This window comes from Pseudopipra pipra, chromosome 6, assembly GCF_036250125.1.
Source record: "Pseudopipra pipra isolate bDixPip1 chromosome 6, bDixPip1.hap1, whole genome shotgun sequence".
Lineage (NCBI taxonomy): Eukaryota > Metazoa > Chordata > Aves > Passeriformes > Pipridae > Pseudopipra > Pseudopipra pipra.
This window is the reverse complement of record NC_087554.1, coordinates 1,167,270-1,183,077: the sequence shown is the minus strand read 5'-3', so window position 1 is coordinate 1,183,077 and position 15,808 is coordinate 1,167,270. Positions and strand designations below refer to the sequence as shown.

The following is a 15,808-nucleotide window of genomic DNA, read 5'->3' as shown; positions in this document are numbered from 1 at the left end:
ACTTGGAGAGTGCAGTAGCTTCCACTGGAACTTACTGAGACACGCAATTTTCTTATATATCTTCATGTCAAACTTTTGGTCTGTGCCATGATTTTGGAACATTTGGTTTGGGGGAAGTACCAACTTCGCTATTTCCAGTAGATACCTCTTTAGGAGACCTTGAGAAGCCTCTTATCTATCATATAATTTGGGCCATGAAGAAAAATCAATGCTAAAACGCGTGAGAGGGGAGCAGAAATAGCTTTTTGAAAGCAGATCTCTCTCATTCTGCATGAAGATATGATTTCTAGTTGGATGCTTCATCATCTGTGAGCAAAAATATCTTTCATAGCAGTTGTGCAAGGTGCAGCAATATCTGTGTGTCTGTATGGGTAAAGCAGATGGCCAGAAAACTTCAAAATTACTTGATTTTGGAACATGCAAATTACTACTCATGTGTGCATTTACAGATTCAATTTGCAGTTGCAAGAATTGGATTATTCTAAGAATAATTTCTTTCCCACTTTCTTTGACTTAATTACAGTATCAGAATGACAGTAATTCAGGTACAGATATCAAATGTGGCTATTTTTCTGCATTAGTTCTTTTTTTTCCCTCAGACTGGAACCCTTTTTATAAGTATTACCTAAAGCAAATATATAAGAATACCAAAACCAGTAACAACAACAGAACTGCAGCCAGAACAATACTGAATAACGTGACTATACAGGAATATTAAGTGAATAATAACAACTTCAAAGGAATTTCAAATACAGGTGATTGTATTACGATTGTATTACGAAGGATTGTTATGGGGAAGGATACACTGAATGCATGACACTTCTCTGTCTTTAGTCCCTATTTACTGTTAGTCTGAAAGGTGACACAATATCAGGAAATTTATGACATCACACAGTCACATTTAATCTTCTCTTTCGAAAAAACTGGCAGTTCAGGGTACATATGGCCTTTCCACACTTAAATACTGCAAGTGTAATTGAATAATCATTAATTTTCATTATTTCAGTTCAGACAACAACTTACCTAAAAATGGATCACCGTATTCTGTATTAGACAGTTTAAGCAAGTTGTTTTCCAAAGTCTCCACCACTTTAGCTGTAATAAATGCAATATTCATATCAGCATTCGCAGTGATTTGGTAAGTAAAAGATATACTTTTTAAAGCTGTTTTAAAACTTTACAGTGAAATTTTGAAGAGCACTTTCCATCAGTAGAAAAAATAACAAGATCACTTTAATGAAGAATTCCACTCTATTCCTGAGAGCAGTTCATCTCGGTAAAATAAATTTCTAGAGTAATAATTAGCATCTAATGTCTATCAACGTTAAGGTAGCAAAAGTCAGATAAAGGTTTGCACACAGCCAGGCAAGAGTGGATGGCAATAGTTGGCAACACGCAACACAGAGTGATTGAGATCTCCAGCTGGACTGGTTTCTCTGATAAGGCATGTTTATCTATTAAATCATAAATCCTAAAATAAAAGTAGTTCCTTATTCCAGCACAAACTAAAATTCAGAGGGATTTTCTCCCTTTGCTCTCATTTTCTCCATACCACTCTTCCCTGGTTCTGCTATTCATCAATGAATGCATCTGTTCCTATGTGTTCATACTTAAAGACATTTTTGCCAAAAACCTAGAATTTATTTTTTCTCTCTTTCCTAGGACAGACTACAGAAACCTTCATCTCTTTCCCAGCACACCTGAGCACCTTCTTGTCTTGTTTTCAGTGAGAAGGAAATAATACCATAATTGAGTAAAACAGAATAAAAATAAGTTTAAGCCTCACTTCAGACATTATAAGGATTGACTCAAGAACCTGGTACTACGGCAGGTGTAGGCGTTTTGTGCAAAAACATTTCTCCAATAAACTGTAGATATCTAAACAAATCAAAGCTTATCAGTGTTGGAACAAGCTCCTGAAAGAGAAAAACCTCCTACCTCGTTCTGACACTACATCCACTGTAGCTGTTGATGTCCCTGCACTTAGAGGCTGTGGCTGTACACGATTTGGCTGCAGGAATGAAGAATGCTTGCTCAGGCTCTGAGGATGCGTTTGGCTCTGGACGAGGCATGGCATAGACCTTCTAGAAGGTTTCAGTGGATGCTCTTTCACTGTTTCACTCTTGCTTGTATTCATACCTGAAAAAAAGTCAGAAGAAAAATAAAATACTAAGCTCTACCATATTAAGCCATGACAAAGAAAGATAGCTAATTATGAAACCACTTAATAAGCAATCCTCCCACTAAACAGAAATGTTTGGCATGCTATAAGGTTTGAAGACAGTTAAAAAAACAAACAAACAAACAAAAAACCCCACCAAAATTAAAATACAGAAGCCAATGGTATGCCATTCTGCAAAATATTTACACTTTCCTTTCAAAGCTACAAAAATTTTCCCTTCACCATTATGGAAACATATTAATGCTCTTAATACTTTTACCTATTGGGTAGCCTTTGTGAAAAAAAACATTGTAGAAGCACTAACAAATGTGGCAAAAACCCCCAACATTCCAAAGTTAGCTGGAACAAAACAGCTGGCACAACAATTTGGAAAAAGCCCAACTCTTAAGAGGTGTTCTTGATATATGAAGAAATAAAGTAGCTTTCCTAAGTGAATGGGAGAAGTAAGAGTGAGAAAAATTCACTGGCTGAGGTAAAGATAGTAAGTAAGTACAGGAAAAAAGGAAAACCCAAAACAAACCACGATGCAGCCACACTCACTACCTCCCACCAGCAGACCAATGCCCCCTGAGAAACCTCCTCACTGCTCAGATTTTCTTGCTGAGTGTTATTCTCTGTGGCACGGGACATCCCCCTGGTCCGCTGGGGCCAGCTGTCCCAGCTGTGTGTGTCCCCTCTGCTCACTGCACAGCAGAGCTGCGAGACAGAGAGGACCATGGTGCTGCACAAGGACTACTCAACAACAGCCACTCTGGGGTGTTAGCAACACTGTTTTAGTCACAGATCCAAAACACAGAACCATACAGGCTGCTACAAAGAAAACTAACTCCCTCCCAGGTAGATCCAGTGAATATGTTCCGAAGTTAGCGTCAGAAATCTTTGCTACTCCCTTGTTCAAATGCCTCAGGTTATTCCATCAAGAATTAATGCACTGTGACCTCTGAGAGACTGCTGCCTTTCCTGTCAAAGGGAACTTTATGGAAAGACACCACAGAAGTAAAAATACAGTCTGCAAAATGTCTGGGATATCTTGATGAACAAGGATATACACATAGATTAGGATTAGAAATACACTGATAGTCACCTCTACCAAAAATTAAAGGCAGAGAAAAAAAACCAAAACAAACACCTGGCTACAGCCTCCTTTCAGGGAGTTGTAGAGAGTGATGAGGTCTCTGCTGAGCCTTCTCTTCTCCAGGCCAGACAACCTCAGCCATCCCTCCCAGGACATGTGCTCCAGACCCTTTACAAGCTTAGTTGCTCTTGTCTGGACCCACTCCAGCACCTCAACGTCCTTCCTGAACTGAGGAGCTCAGAACTGGACACAACACTCGAGGTGTGGCCTCACCAGTGCCGAGTACAGGGGAAAAACCCTTTCCCTCATCCTGCTGGCCACATCAGTGCTCCTGGCTGATGCAAGCCAGGTGCAATTGGCCTTCCTGGCCACCTGGCCATGCTGCTGGTTCATGTTCAGCCATTGTCAACGAGCCCCCCCAGGTCCTTTTCCACTGGGCCACTTTGCAGCCACTCTGTGCCCAGCCTGTAGCACTGCAGGGGGTTGTTGTGGTCAAAGTGTAGGACCCGGCACTTGGTCTTGTTGAACCTCAGGCCATTGGTCTCTGCCCATCAATCCAGCCCATCCAAGTCCCTCTGCAGGGCCTTCCCACCCTTCAGCAGATTGAGACTCTGACCCAAATTGGTGTCATCAGCAAATCTGTTAATGGTAGACAGACTCAATTCCCTCCTCCAGATCATCAATAACAATATTAAACAGGACTGGGCCCAACACTGATCCCTAGTGACTGGAAAACACCCATTTTCTGTTCTGTAAAACTGCCATAGGAAAGAAGAAAATATTACTTCAAAAGGTGGAATGCAGATGAGGTGAAGACAGAGGCTACTGGGAAAGCCAGTAGCTCTTGGAACAGGAGGAGACTTGGGCAGCTCTGTGCAGAGACCCAGCCAGCCAGAGAAGCTATTAGGTAAGGAGGTGAGGAGTATGTCTGACCTTTCCCACTATGAAGGGACAATTTCAAAAGATGGCAATCACGTAGTCTCAGCCACTATACTGTGCAAATTCCTGAATGTTACTTCCTTAGGTCAGGTCAAGCCCCACATTTGGCACCCATTCTCAAAACACTTCTTATAGGTGCCATCAAGCCAAAGCAGGCATGTTCCTGTGGCACCCATCACAAGTGCTTCACTAAGAACTGTGTTTCCAAGTATTCTGTCAGAAAATCCATTTTCCACGATGGGGTGAGGGGAGGTGGTTGGGGAGTGAAAGCACAAGAGCAGATACCACCTTACTTGTCTACCTGAGGCAACTACTTACTGCCACACTCCAAATGTACTCTCCCAGCTCCCGAAACCAAAGAAGCAAAAATCATTCCAGTATTTATTTAGTTGCATATTTATATCCAGCCCTTGGTCATGCTAATATTTTTTTCTTCCCACCAAACACTGATCTGAAGCCAAGACAGTTATTTTCACAAAGTCCTCCTCCAAACAGCATTTCCACGACTGCATTCATAACTACACTGCCATATGTCACATGCCATACCTCCAAGCTAATGAAGGTTAATTCAGGCACTGCCTTGCCTAGCCCAGGGTAACCTATTTATTGGCAGTCCAAATCAAGACTACAATACACCACCAGATGCAGACACACCTCTATTGCAAAAGTTAATACATGGTTTCAGTAATATTACTCATACCCCAAAACATTAAGCACTGCAAAAGGCAAAGCAGAGACTCATCACAACCACAACATATGTGTCTAGATTTCACACTGGAGATGATTTACATCCCATTGGTTTAGACCACAGATAAAGCCAACATGCAATTATCAGCATCCACTGCCTAGAGTCTAAAATAATCAAATTAATCAGTTTAATTTGGAGTCCTGAGTCTAAATTTTCCAAGCTGGCTGATTTTAAAGTATTTTAACAGCTCTCTGACAATATCCTTTGTTACACAAGTCAAGCCTTTCTATTCCTTGCACAACATCACGTAAGTGGACACATGATTTCTGCTTCATTCCAAATACAGCAATAGTTACTATTTTTTACTTCTGTTGCACAGCCTTTCACAATTTCATGTACCAAAGAAGGGCTCTTTCCCTTGTGGCAGCGTTTTGTTACTTTATTTCAGAATCAGAGAATATCCTGAGTTGGAAGGGTCCCACAAGGATCACTGAGTCCAGCCCTTAGCCCTGCATCCATTCCCAGGAGTCACACCCTGTGCCCAAGAGTATCGTCCAAACACTCCTTGAGCTCTGTCAGCCTTGCTGCTGTGACCACTGCCCTGGGGAGCCTGGTCCAGTGCCCAACTACCCTCTGGGGGAAGAACCCTTTTCTAATATCCAACCTAAACCTCCCTCCGGCATTACTAATGGCTACGCTGATCAAATACCTCATTAAAACATTTATTTCTCCTAATTAATAATGTTGTTAATTAAAAATGATATTTTTTTCACAATCATCTCATTACTGAAAAAGACAAGATACCAGAAGAATTCTAAAAATGCTTGCTGCACAGACAAGTTATCCTAAGGAGCCTCAGCCAGACAAGACTTCAGATTTTCTGAACCAAAGATGCTGGTGTCCTCCATTCAGCATGGGCAACGTTACTCTTGTTGGGTGTGAACTGCTTTGAAAAAAAGCAGGGAACAGATATTCCTGCTAAATATGGCTGAACACACTGTGTTTATGTCCCATCAAATAGACTGTAGCTCCATCTGGACCAAGATAAAAATTTAGATTGTTCTAAATCTTCACATGCCCTTCAGAAGCCCTTCTAAGACCACAATTTTTAAATCTGCTTATTAAACAGGTCTACTTTTCACTGTGAAAATCTAACTCCCAAGCTTTTTAAAATAGAAGCTTTATAACTGACACATTTGTTGCATAAAGTCAACTGACAACAGAACCAAACCTCAGTAACACTATTTAAAAGCACAGCTACATACATTTCTCTCCTAAATGCTTTCGGATGAGACAGACACACGGACAATTTCACATCTGAGGTTACACAGAGACAAAGCTGACCAAGTATGACACAGTATGTTGATATGAGACCCAGAAGCACTGACAAGTTGTGACACCTAGAAGAACAGATTCTCCTTAACCCCAGCTGCCAGTTTGCCCCTGTCAAAGGTCAGGGTTTTCTTCTTGCACGTTTGTTTGCACACACTGAAACAAAGTCGGACGCGATTTTGATGCTCACAGCCATGTATGAAAGCAATATTCATCATGTGTTGGCAGTTCATGGCAGTGCAACTCTTGTTTACCTGAGAGCTTGCCTGCAGATCACTGCAGTAGGTGACACTGAAAAACTGAGTGATTTTCTTCTTTTACCAACTGCGATGCAGTTCCACGTTAACTTCTGGTAACTGATGAGAGTGCATGTCACAGCATGTGACAAAGGCTTGGAGCAAGATACAATGGAAAGCCTGTTGAAAAGATGGCTTTCTTTAGCCTCCTCCAGCAACCTTTGTACCAAACTCAACTCATCTACTCGAACATTAGGCCCACGTAGACAGCTCAATGCTGTGGAGGTGTGCAGAGCTATTTTAAAAATCTGTAATTTTATAATTTTCCTAAATTACAGGGGAAAAGTTGAGATTATTACTAAAGCACTTAAAAACTCTAAAGGTTAAAATCTGAAAAAAAAGTTACCAGTGCTCTTTCAAAGCCTATGATTTAAAGAGAAAATGATATCCTTTCAACAAACACAATTAAGCAAAATGTACAGAACTATGCAACTCTTCCGTGTTCATCTTTGCACCTGACTTAGATTTCAATATTACTGCAAGATATTTTTTCTTTTCATGTATAATGTATCTTATTAATATTTTATAACTTTATGAAATTACAGAATTGCTCACATAGAACGTAATTCTTATCTCTTTCAAACCCAAATGCAAATGCGTTTTAACCATTATTTTGTCACTTCTCATAATATCCACTGCAGCTCCTTTCATAAAAACCTGGAACATCCTTCCAACCAACTCCAACCTTTGACAGATGTAATTTGCAACAGGTTCACGAGAAGTTGCAGAACTGTGCATCCTGCAGGATACGTGTCTTAATACATACACACACACACAGGAGAAATTAGGAGTGACAAAAGGTCTTTCCTGATAATGCCCTTCTGTTGAACACATGCCCCCATCATACATGCACCCAGCTACAACGACTGGTTTTCTCTCTGCCACTGTACTGTAACCCCAAATGAAGCCTCCTGCTGAGCCTATCAAGTGTATCAAAAGTGAGACACAGATTTTACAGTCTTTCTTAGAAAAGACCATAGTCTGGCCTTCCACTTGCCACGGGTCATACAAACTTTCACATAACTTAATTCCACCCTTCCTGGGTAGCAAGGAAGCTGCACAGCAAGAAACTACAAGACCATCTTAAAAGCCACTATGGTGGATGAGGAGGCAAGGCTGGTTTTAAGTATGTGTTCCTGCCACAAGCTCAGCTATTTTAGGTAGGAGGATCAAAAATGTATAATAAAACATGTTTTCCACAATTGCTACAGGCTGGAGAATATTAGCTTCATGGATTTTGCACTATGTAAAATAGAGTTATGGGCACTGCAAAGTATACATTTAAAAGAAGTGTGCAGTTTCTCTTATTAAGCATAATGTTTAAATAAGGAACTGTCTCACTAACTTAAAATACCTGGAGAATTTGCAATTACTTTTTTTAACTTGGAGGTACAAATGCCATCAAGTTTATCATAGATGTATTTTTAAAGTAGATTGCAGGATCTCACAAAAATCAGTATCACAGATTGTGTTTAGCCATCTTATTAATACACAGTGATATACGAACTGGGGGCCAGGAAAGCACTCAAAATTTTGCCTCAAAATATTTTCAAAGTTTGGCATACTTAGCATCTTGCAAAAAAAAAGAATTTAACAGTGCAGGATCAAGGGGGATTTGTGGTCTGAAGCCTGTGGATCGTGAAGACATTAGAAAGCCTAAGAAATTACATTTAACATCAGAAAGAATTTGGAGTCTAAAAACAAACGTTTACGTTCCTCTCCTTGCTTGGCAATTTTTGAATTGAATACATTGCTGTGACATCCAAGGGAATTAGTTTATAACAAGAGAAGAACATAGCAAAATGGCTGGAATGTAAAACACCATGTTGAACCCCTGAGGAAATATACTGGGTTATTTTTTTCCTACACTCATACAGTCATCAAGCATTAAAAGAAAAAAATTCATCACAGATAATGTTATATATTGGTTAACTCTCAGAATATTCAATAAGAGAGAATGAATTAAATTACAAAATGTGAAGATGATAGGGCAGAGCAGGGAAAAATCATGTTTAACACAAGGACAGAAGTTTTCTTTGGGGAACATCTTTTGAGTACAGGACAAGTAGAACAATTCACATATATGAAGTTCAAATATACATCCAAAAGTAGTTTCTGAGTACTGTTCAAGGAACAGCTCTCAGTAAACACTGCATGGAGCTACATAAAATTTAATGGAAGGTATTCTGAAAGTGAAACATCCTTTGAAACCATTCAAATCATAAGCCAATACTTTTATTAACCCACAGCTGTTTGATATCAAACCTAGAAATGGAGACAGGCAACATGAAAAAGTTTCAACCTTACTTTTAGGTTAGCATTTATCACAGTAACTACTACGTGCAATACACAAGCACCTCAGTTTAATAATATGTAGTCCCACACATTGTTTGAGAGGACTACTCATGCTCAAAGTTAAAAGACTTTCAATATGTATTACAATATTGTGTAAATTATTTCATTAACAGCAAACTTTCCTATAATGAAACAAGTATGCATACATAGCTTTGTAATATTCACAGCATAAAGCTGTAACTCTTTCTAACCACAATGGAACAGGAGTTAATAAATACCAAGATGACTCTGAATAATTTAAAATTCAGTTAAATCAATTAGATTATCTGAAAGAAAAGACAGTGGCTCATGTTTAACACACGATTTAATTTACATTTGAAATTTGCAGCTTTTATTTCAGATTTGCAAAGTCCCTACATGCTTAGAAGCTTATCTAACTTTTCTAGTTATGCTAGCAATTACAAGATATTTTCACTAGCACTGCAAAAGTTGCCTCACTTTCACTCTTAATGGTGATGTTATTAGAATTAATAACATTATTATGAATTAATAATTCATAATAATAATTCATTAATAATGTTAAACACAGAGGAAGCATATCCAACACAAAATCAGAGTTAAATCTTTGAAAACCTTTTCTGCAGGTAATTAATTACCTTTTTAAAATTACTTACTTCCATTTTAGGATTTGAAAAACATGTCTATATATGGTTATATAGATGCATAAAAGGGGGAAAAATGAAACATTTTAAAGGAAGTAAAAAAAATATAATAGTATGAACAGCCGGCACTAATGAGATTGCAAAAAATTGTAATTTACAGTTAACTCATTTCACTCAACCCAAAGACTCTCACATACCTACTTGAGTTTATTTTTCAATTTTTTCTACTTTTGTTAAAGATATAATTACATCACTTATTTCTAAGTCTATCATAAGCTCATTTAACATAATACTGTCCCTGTAGCTCAGACCCTCAAAGAAGAATTATTCTGAGATATCCAGTAAAAAAAGTGCTTCCAGCAAACAATCCAACAATTTTGTTGGCATACATACAGCGATGGATCACGTCACAAGGTCTGGATTCTTGTGGTAAAAGGGAAAATAACTTACACCATCTTCAAGATTTTACAAATTCATCAGCATTAGCTCAACATGAATACCATCCAGTTTGGCTGAAGCACAATTTAGAACAGTGAAACTTGACTAAAAAGCCCATTCTAACCACCCAGTACAGTGTGTGGGCCTAAGGGCCAAAATCAAACAGTGCAAGAACAATGCTGACCCAGAAAAAGCTGATTAAACAGCAGGCTATCATCTAGCCAAGAAATATAACAAGGATCTAGTGAATCACCCACAGTAGTTGATCAGCCGTATCAGGACTTCAGAAATAAGGATACTTCAATGCTGGAGATTTTTGTGAGCCCAAGGTCTGTTTGGTTTTGTTTGAATTTTTTTCTGAAGACTGGTCTGCAACCACAGTGGCCACTAAAGAACTTTACTTCATATCTGTACTCCTTCAGCCATCACAGCTGTCGTGCTCTCAGCCTGACAGCTATCCCCAAGAAGGGGTCATGCTGAAGAAGACAGCGAGACCAGTTGCTAACAGTATTCCAAATCACTTCTCACCATCCACTCTTTTCTTCATTCCATCATGGAGGCAAATCATTACATCTCAATGACTGCCAAAACCTGCCTTTCTATCACAACTTACTAAGACAACAAAAATGGGTCCAAAATTTTACGTAGTGCTATGACAAAACTTTATAGTGCTCCTCTGAATTTATATTGCTTAGGTTCCCAGCTAGACTAAATATTGATAGCTCTTGCTGCCACCACCCATAAAAAAAAAATTGTGGTTCACAAAAAAACCCTCTTGTTCTTCTACAGGTTATAACGTATTGTTTATAGTTAGATATGTGAAGAACTGTCATTAATATGAAATTAGCATAAGTAGAAATATTATGTCACAGGGCCTCTTCTTTCTCAGCAATCTTGTTTCCCATCACAAATAATAGATTAGAGTAAAATAAAGAAAGTAGGAGGAACAGAACTTCTAAATAAATTGCCAGGGCCAATAACCTATTTGAAAGAAATATACCCTTAAAGTATATAATTTCTTCTCTTAAAGAGAGAAGAAGAGAGAAAATATACAAAGGCTCTTTTCAAGTATTCTTTTTGATATATTAATTCTAAAGACAGCAATGTTCAGCTGACAACCATTTCTGAGCATCAGCATACAAAGCAATGACAAACTGGGATTTACATGGCCTGACAATCATTTTCTAGTAATTTATATTTATAGATGCCTCCTTTCACTTCATGAGCCATGAAGAACACTTCGGATGGAGGAAAGTAAGTGTCTTCCAAGTAAAACGACAAAGTTGCCTTCAATTTATTTTTATTTTTTTTTCATACCTGGAAAGTTTTTTTATCGTTTGTAACGACACTGACCTAGGCTTCCAAGGGCATAGCTGTTGACCTTTCTGTTTCTCCTGTCCTCCCAGCCACAGAAGCAGCAGGCTGCCTTTTGTCCCAGTCAGGTTCATAGTTTGTCCCAAACTGACTCCAAGCCTTCCAAGGCCCTTTGGGGGGGACTGAAGGAAGGCCAACACAAGACTAACGGAAAGGCAGCTGCAGAAATGGATCTCCTCACAAGCTACTGTGTTTCCAAGGCTATCTGAAGCACCACGTGGGAATGTCCAACTCTGAGGCTGTCCAGGACTCCAGTGAAATAAAAGATGACAGCACAAGATTTCAAGATTTGCACACCCTGCTTCTGCATCGGGAGAAAGTGAAATGCCTTGGGCCTTATGAAAGACCATCACACCTCTTGGTTCATGTTAGAAGCTTCAACACCCAGAAACCTGCCACTGCCAGAGAGAAACAAGCAGGGAAGAGTTCCCTAGTCTCAGCAGAAGAAAACAAATTTAGATTAGATTAGAACAGAATGGAGGAATAGAATCATTTCAGTTGGAAGGGGCCTACAACAACCATCTTGTGTGACCACTGTCTGAGCACTTCAGGACTGACCAAAAGCTAAAGCATGTGAGGAAGGGCATTGTCCAAATGCATTTTAAAGACTGATAGGCCTGTTCTAGGAAGCCTGTTCCAGTGTTTGACCACAGACTCAGTGAAGAAATTTGTCACCCTTTCATGTTTGTGACATGAAAATCTGAAGATGGACATCCCTAATGATCCCAATTACTTATGGTATAAAATGAATCATTTAACAGTACGGTAAGAAAATTTTATAATCATCAATGACTCTGAATGTTTCTCTAAAATAATAAAAAAAAAAACTTAGAGGAAGGTATAGAAGAGTCATGTTACCTGGTGTGGTTAAGGCAGGGCATATAGGTTCATTACTGGGGCAATGCACAGCTTCATCTTTCAGAAAATTAAACCCTTCCCTATGTGTGAGCCATCTCTGTATAATTTCAATACAAATAAGTTAATGTGGAAGCAAAAAAGTATGTATGTGGACAGGATAACCATGGTATCAGGTTAAGCTAAGGTGTGGTTTGTCCTTGGTATGCAGATGTACAGAAATGGAAATGGGATGGGGAATTTTACATTCTAGAAGTAACCTAGAAAGAGGATTTCACTGGAAAGGAGTATCTGTGAATCTTTATGAAACTGTAGTGTTTCTGATAATTAAAGTGTCAGACAAAAAAGCAGCTCCTTCTCATGAACATACCAAAAGTCTTAAGCTGTCTAAAGTTTTATTGCATTTTGACACACATTGTCCAGAACTAGTATTTTGAAGCATAGTCATAACATTTGGGAAAAGCATAAGGAAGTGTGAAACAACAAATCCTTTTTTTTTTTTTCTATTTATTTGCTCTACTATAAACTAGTGGAAACAAAATCCTCTTGCCCTTGAGATGGTACTAACAGTGTGCCAAACACAAACCTCTCCAAACACAGTAAATAACTGACATTGAAAGAGGGGTGAAAAAAACAAAGAAGGAACAAGATGCTATTATACAAGGGAGCGACAAAGGAGAATAACTTTTATATATTCCCTGTTTGAAAAACGTGTTTTGGAGTTTGACTACCATAAACAAGGCACAAATTAACTCCTTATAAAATGCTTGCTATGAAGCAATTCAATAGAAGTATTCCTTTGATACTGTAAAACTTCTGCATTTTTCCTGGCTTCAGCTGAAAGCTCTGCAGCTGTACCCACAATTCTTTTATACTCCTTCAGGTAAAATAGCAAAAGAAATAAGAATACATTCTAGAAAAGAAAAAAAACCAGAATGACAACTCCATTCTTTCTCTTTTTCCCCCCTTTTATGTAGGAGCAATTATTTTGCCTCATTATAGGAAATTTGGCCAGTGGTTTTAAAAGTAAAACTATCTTTCAATGAGAGCTACATTTCTACTTCCACCATAAAAAGAAACCTTAAATTTCCCAAATGAATCAAATTCACCAAATGGATTTTCAACCCTGATACTGAATTAATACCACAATACTACATCTGACCAACTGCTTAGATTCAATTTCAGATAAAATAAAAAATTAATCTTACTCAATATTTGCAGGGAAGCCAAAAGATTAAACATTTTCTGGTGCAGTGATTCCAGCTGTCTGTCTCCACAGCCTTTCAGCCTTTGATTTCAGAAGTTGTTTCCAGATACTAAGGGAATTACATTTTGCTGACAGAAAACCTTTGCACATTACCATTAGAAACACTTTATCACTAGAGCAGTTCATTTTGATTACACTCTTGCTGGACTAATTACTGAACCACTAAGAGATACTGATGACAGTATCTTATCAGGGAAAAAAAACAAAACACCTTTACAGGAATATCTTCTTAAAACAAATGAAAAGCACTGTGCTTTCCTATAATATTCATACAAAATTTTAGTGAGGCAGTTGCAAAAGAGCAGATTACTATTCTAGAGCTCTGACAACGCCATTTAGAATAAGCCTATGCAAAATGGTAAAGATGTTACATGTGGGGTACAGAGCAAACAGCCTGAAAAAAAAATTACATAATTCCTTCAACTGATTTCAAGTCTGCTTTTTCTGATACACATGGGAGATGAAAAATCACTCATTTTTGTCTCAAAATTATTTTATTTAAATTGAAAAAATCCTTTGTTTCTATTCTTAAGGTAAAGAAAAGAACCTCTAAAGTGAAAACTTCAAGGGGAAAAAAAAAGAGCTTTCACTCCTCTACTATTCTAAAATTTAAACTTCTTCAAAGCTTCTCTTTTTGCTAGGAAAAAAATTGGCTGAATGAAAAATTGTTTGCACTACCCTATCTTTTAAGTTTGTCAAACAAGATCGGATGAAGCAGTGCCAAGAAAGCTACATTTAAAGAACTCAAATTTTCTGGGAGATCTTCTATCAAGTGTGGAGGACAGAATGGTCACTGAACTCAGATAACTTGAATGCAGATTAACTTTTGAATGCTTAATAAATGGAACTTCAAAGTAGATGTAAAATATTCTCTGCCTTCACTGAATCACAATGGATGTTACCTACGTGATTTGAAAAGTCATTCCATACATTAAATGTTGGATTCATGGAAAAAATTGTGTCAAGGGAAAGTGAAATTTGACTGGAAATTTGACTGAAAAAGAACTCCAGTAAAACTATGCCTATTCAAAAGAGTCAATGATAACATTAAACTGCAAAACCAGCTGGCATACAAAGTTTTCCTTTTCTTTCAAACACAGTTAATGAAAGGATAACTACTGGTTTAGTCATTAATACTTTTTTAAGTTATGTGAGTCCTAGGTGTGATTCATAGACACTAATGGAATGGTTTACTAGTGCTTTAAAAGCTTTTAAGTTATTATTTTTTAAAAAATGAACTTAAAAAAACCCCTAACGAACATAGCAAGTAAAAAGATATGGGGAAGAAAAAAACCCATAAACCACATTTCTTGCACTTCGATATTTGACTCCAGGAGGGTGGCCCACTTGCCCTAAGAACTCAAGCTTTCTTAAGTAGTGAAATCACTGCTAGTTTTATTTCTGATTGTCAAATTGACACACTCATGGAAAAGTCTAAAAAAAAAAAAAATAGAAAGGTTGCTTTAGGGAGGGTGAGGGTTTATTCTCTTTTTGTTTTGCTATTAGTTGGACATATGACTTCATTATAGCTATTTCATTGATGGCAGCTTTTCAGTCTAAATTCAATCAGTGTGTTGGGTTAAAAGTAAATTAAAATAGCACAGCTCATCTAGAGTTGGTGACCTGCCTTTCTTTGAGTCACCTGTGCCTGTAAGAACTTCCAGCTACAGCCAGGATTTCATATTAGAAGGCATTCAGTATTTGGAGCCTTGGAAACAAAGTTTCATGACCTGTTCACACCATTACCTATTCAAATACTTCACAAGCTTTTGCTTCTCAAGACTATGTTAACCACTCCAGAAGCCAAATCATCCACACCAAATAACAGAGCCATGCATGCTTCTTTTGAACAGTTCCCTGCTTATTTGTAAAACCAACAAAACAATTTAATTTAGAAATTCATGGCAATGCCTGTTGGCTATAACAATTGACACTGCACCTCTCAACAGGAAAACTCCAGTGGAGTCAGCAGTGAGCCCTTGCAGAAGCAAAGGCTGACTGACTCCTTCTTGACCTGCTTTGGTAAGTCTGAAGCCAAGAAGTCAAGGGAAGAGATTATTCCTCTCTAATTGACCCTCCTGCAGCCACATCTTTGAACAGCATCCAGTTTTGAGGCACCCCTGTACAGGACACCTCAATATGCTGGAGGCCTCTAACCAGCAGGGTTAGATCTTCTCCCCTTTCCCAGTCTCTCAAGTCTCTCTTCCCCCCAACCTTTACCCTCTTCAGTGCAGGCTCTTCAACTGAGACCATCAGTCTCCATCTGCTTCCATAATGCAGTAGGATAGAATGTTTACTTACTAGATGCCCAGATTATTGTACTAACTAAAACAAAAAAAAAAAAAGAAAGAAAAGAATCTTATTTTATTACTAGCAGTGAGTGGTAATTTCTAGTCAGATTCTTA

At 38.1% G+C, this 15,808-nt stretch overlaps 2 protein-coding genes across 3 annotated transcripts in view; one reads left to right on the top strand and one right to left on the bottom strand.

Moving 5' to 3' along the window:
• Window positions 1-15,808, top strand: part of LOC135416638 (uncharacterized) — a 414,600-nt gene that overhangs the window by 265,205 nt on the left and 133,587 nt on the right.
• ANO3 (anoctamin 3) overlaps window positions 1-15,808 on the bottom strand; it is a 157,380-nt gene that overhangs the window by 87,532 nt on the left and 54,040 nt on the right. For all 3 annotated transcript variants that reach the window (XM_064656952.1, XM_064656954.1, XM_064656953.1), the window contains exons 2-3: window positions 1,939-2,139; window positions 1,024-1,095 (exon numbers count right to left, since the gene is read on the bottom strand). In XM_064656952.1, the coding sequence (XP_064513022.1) occupies window positions 1,024-1,095; window positions 1,939-2,139 (273 nt within the window). The remainder of the gene's footprint in view (window positions 1-1,023; window positions 1,096-1,938; window positions 2,140-15,808) is intronic.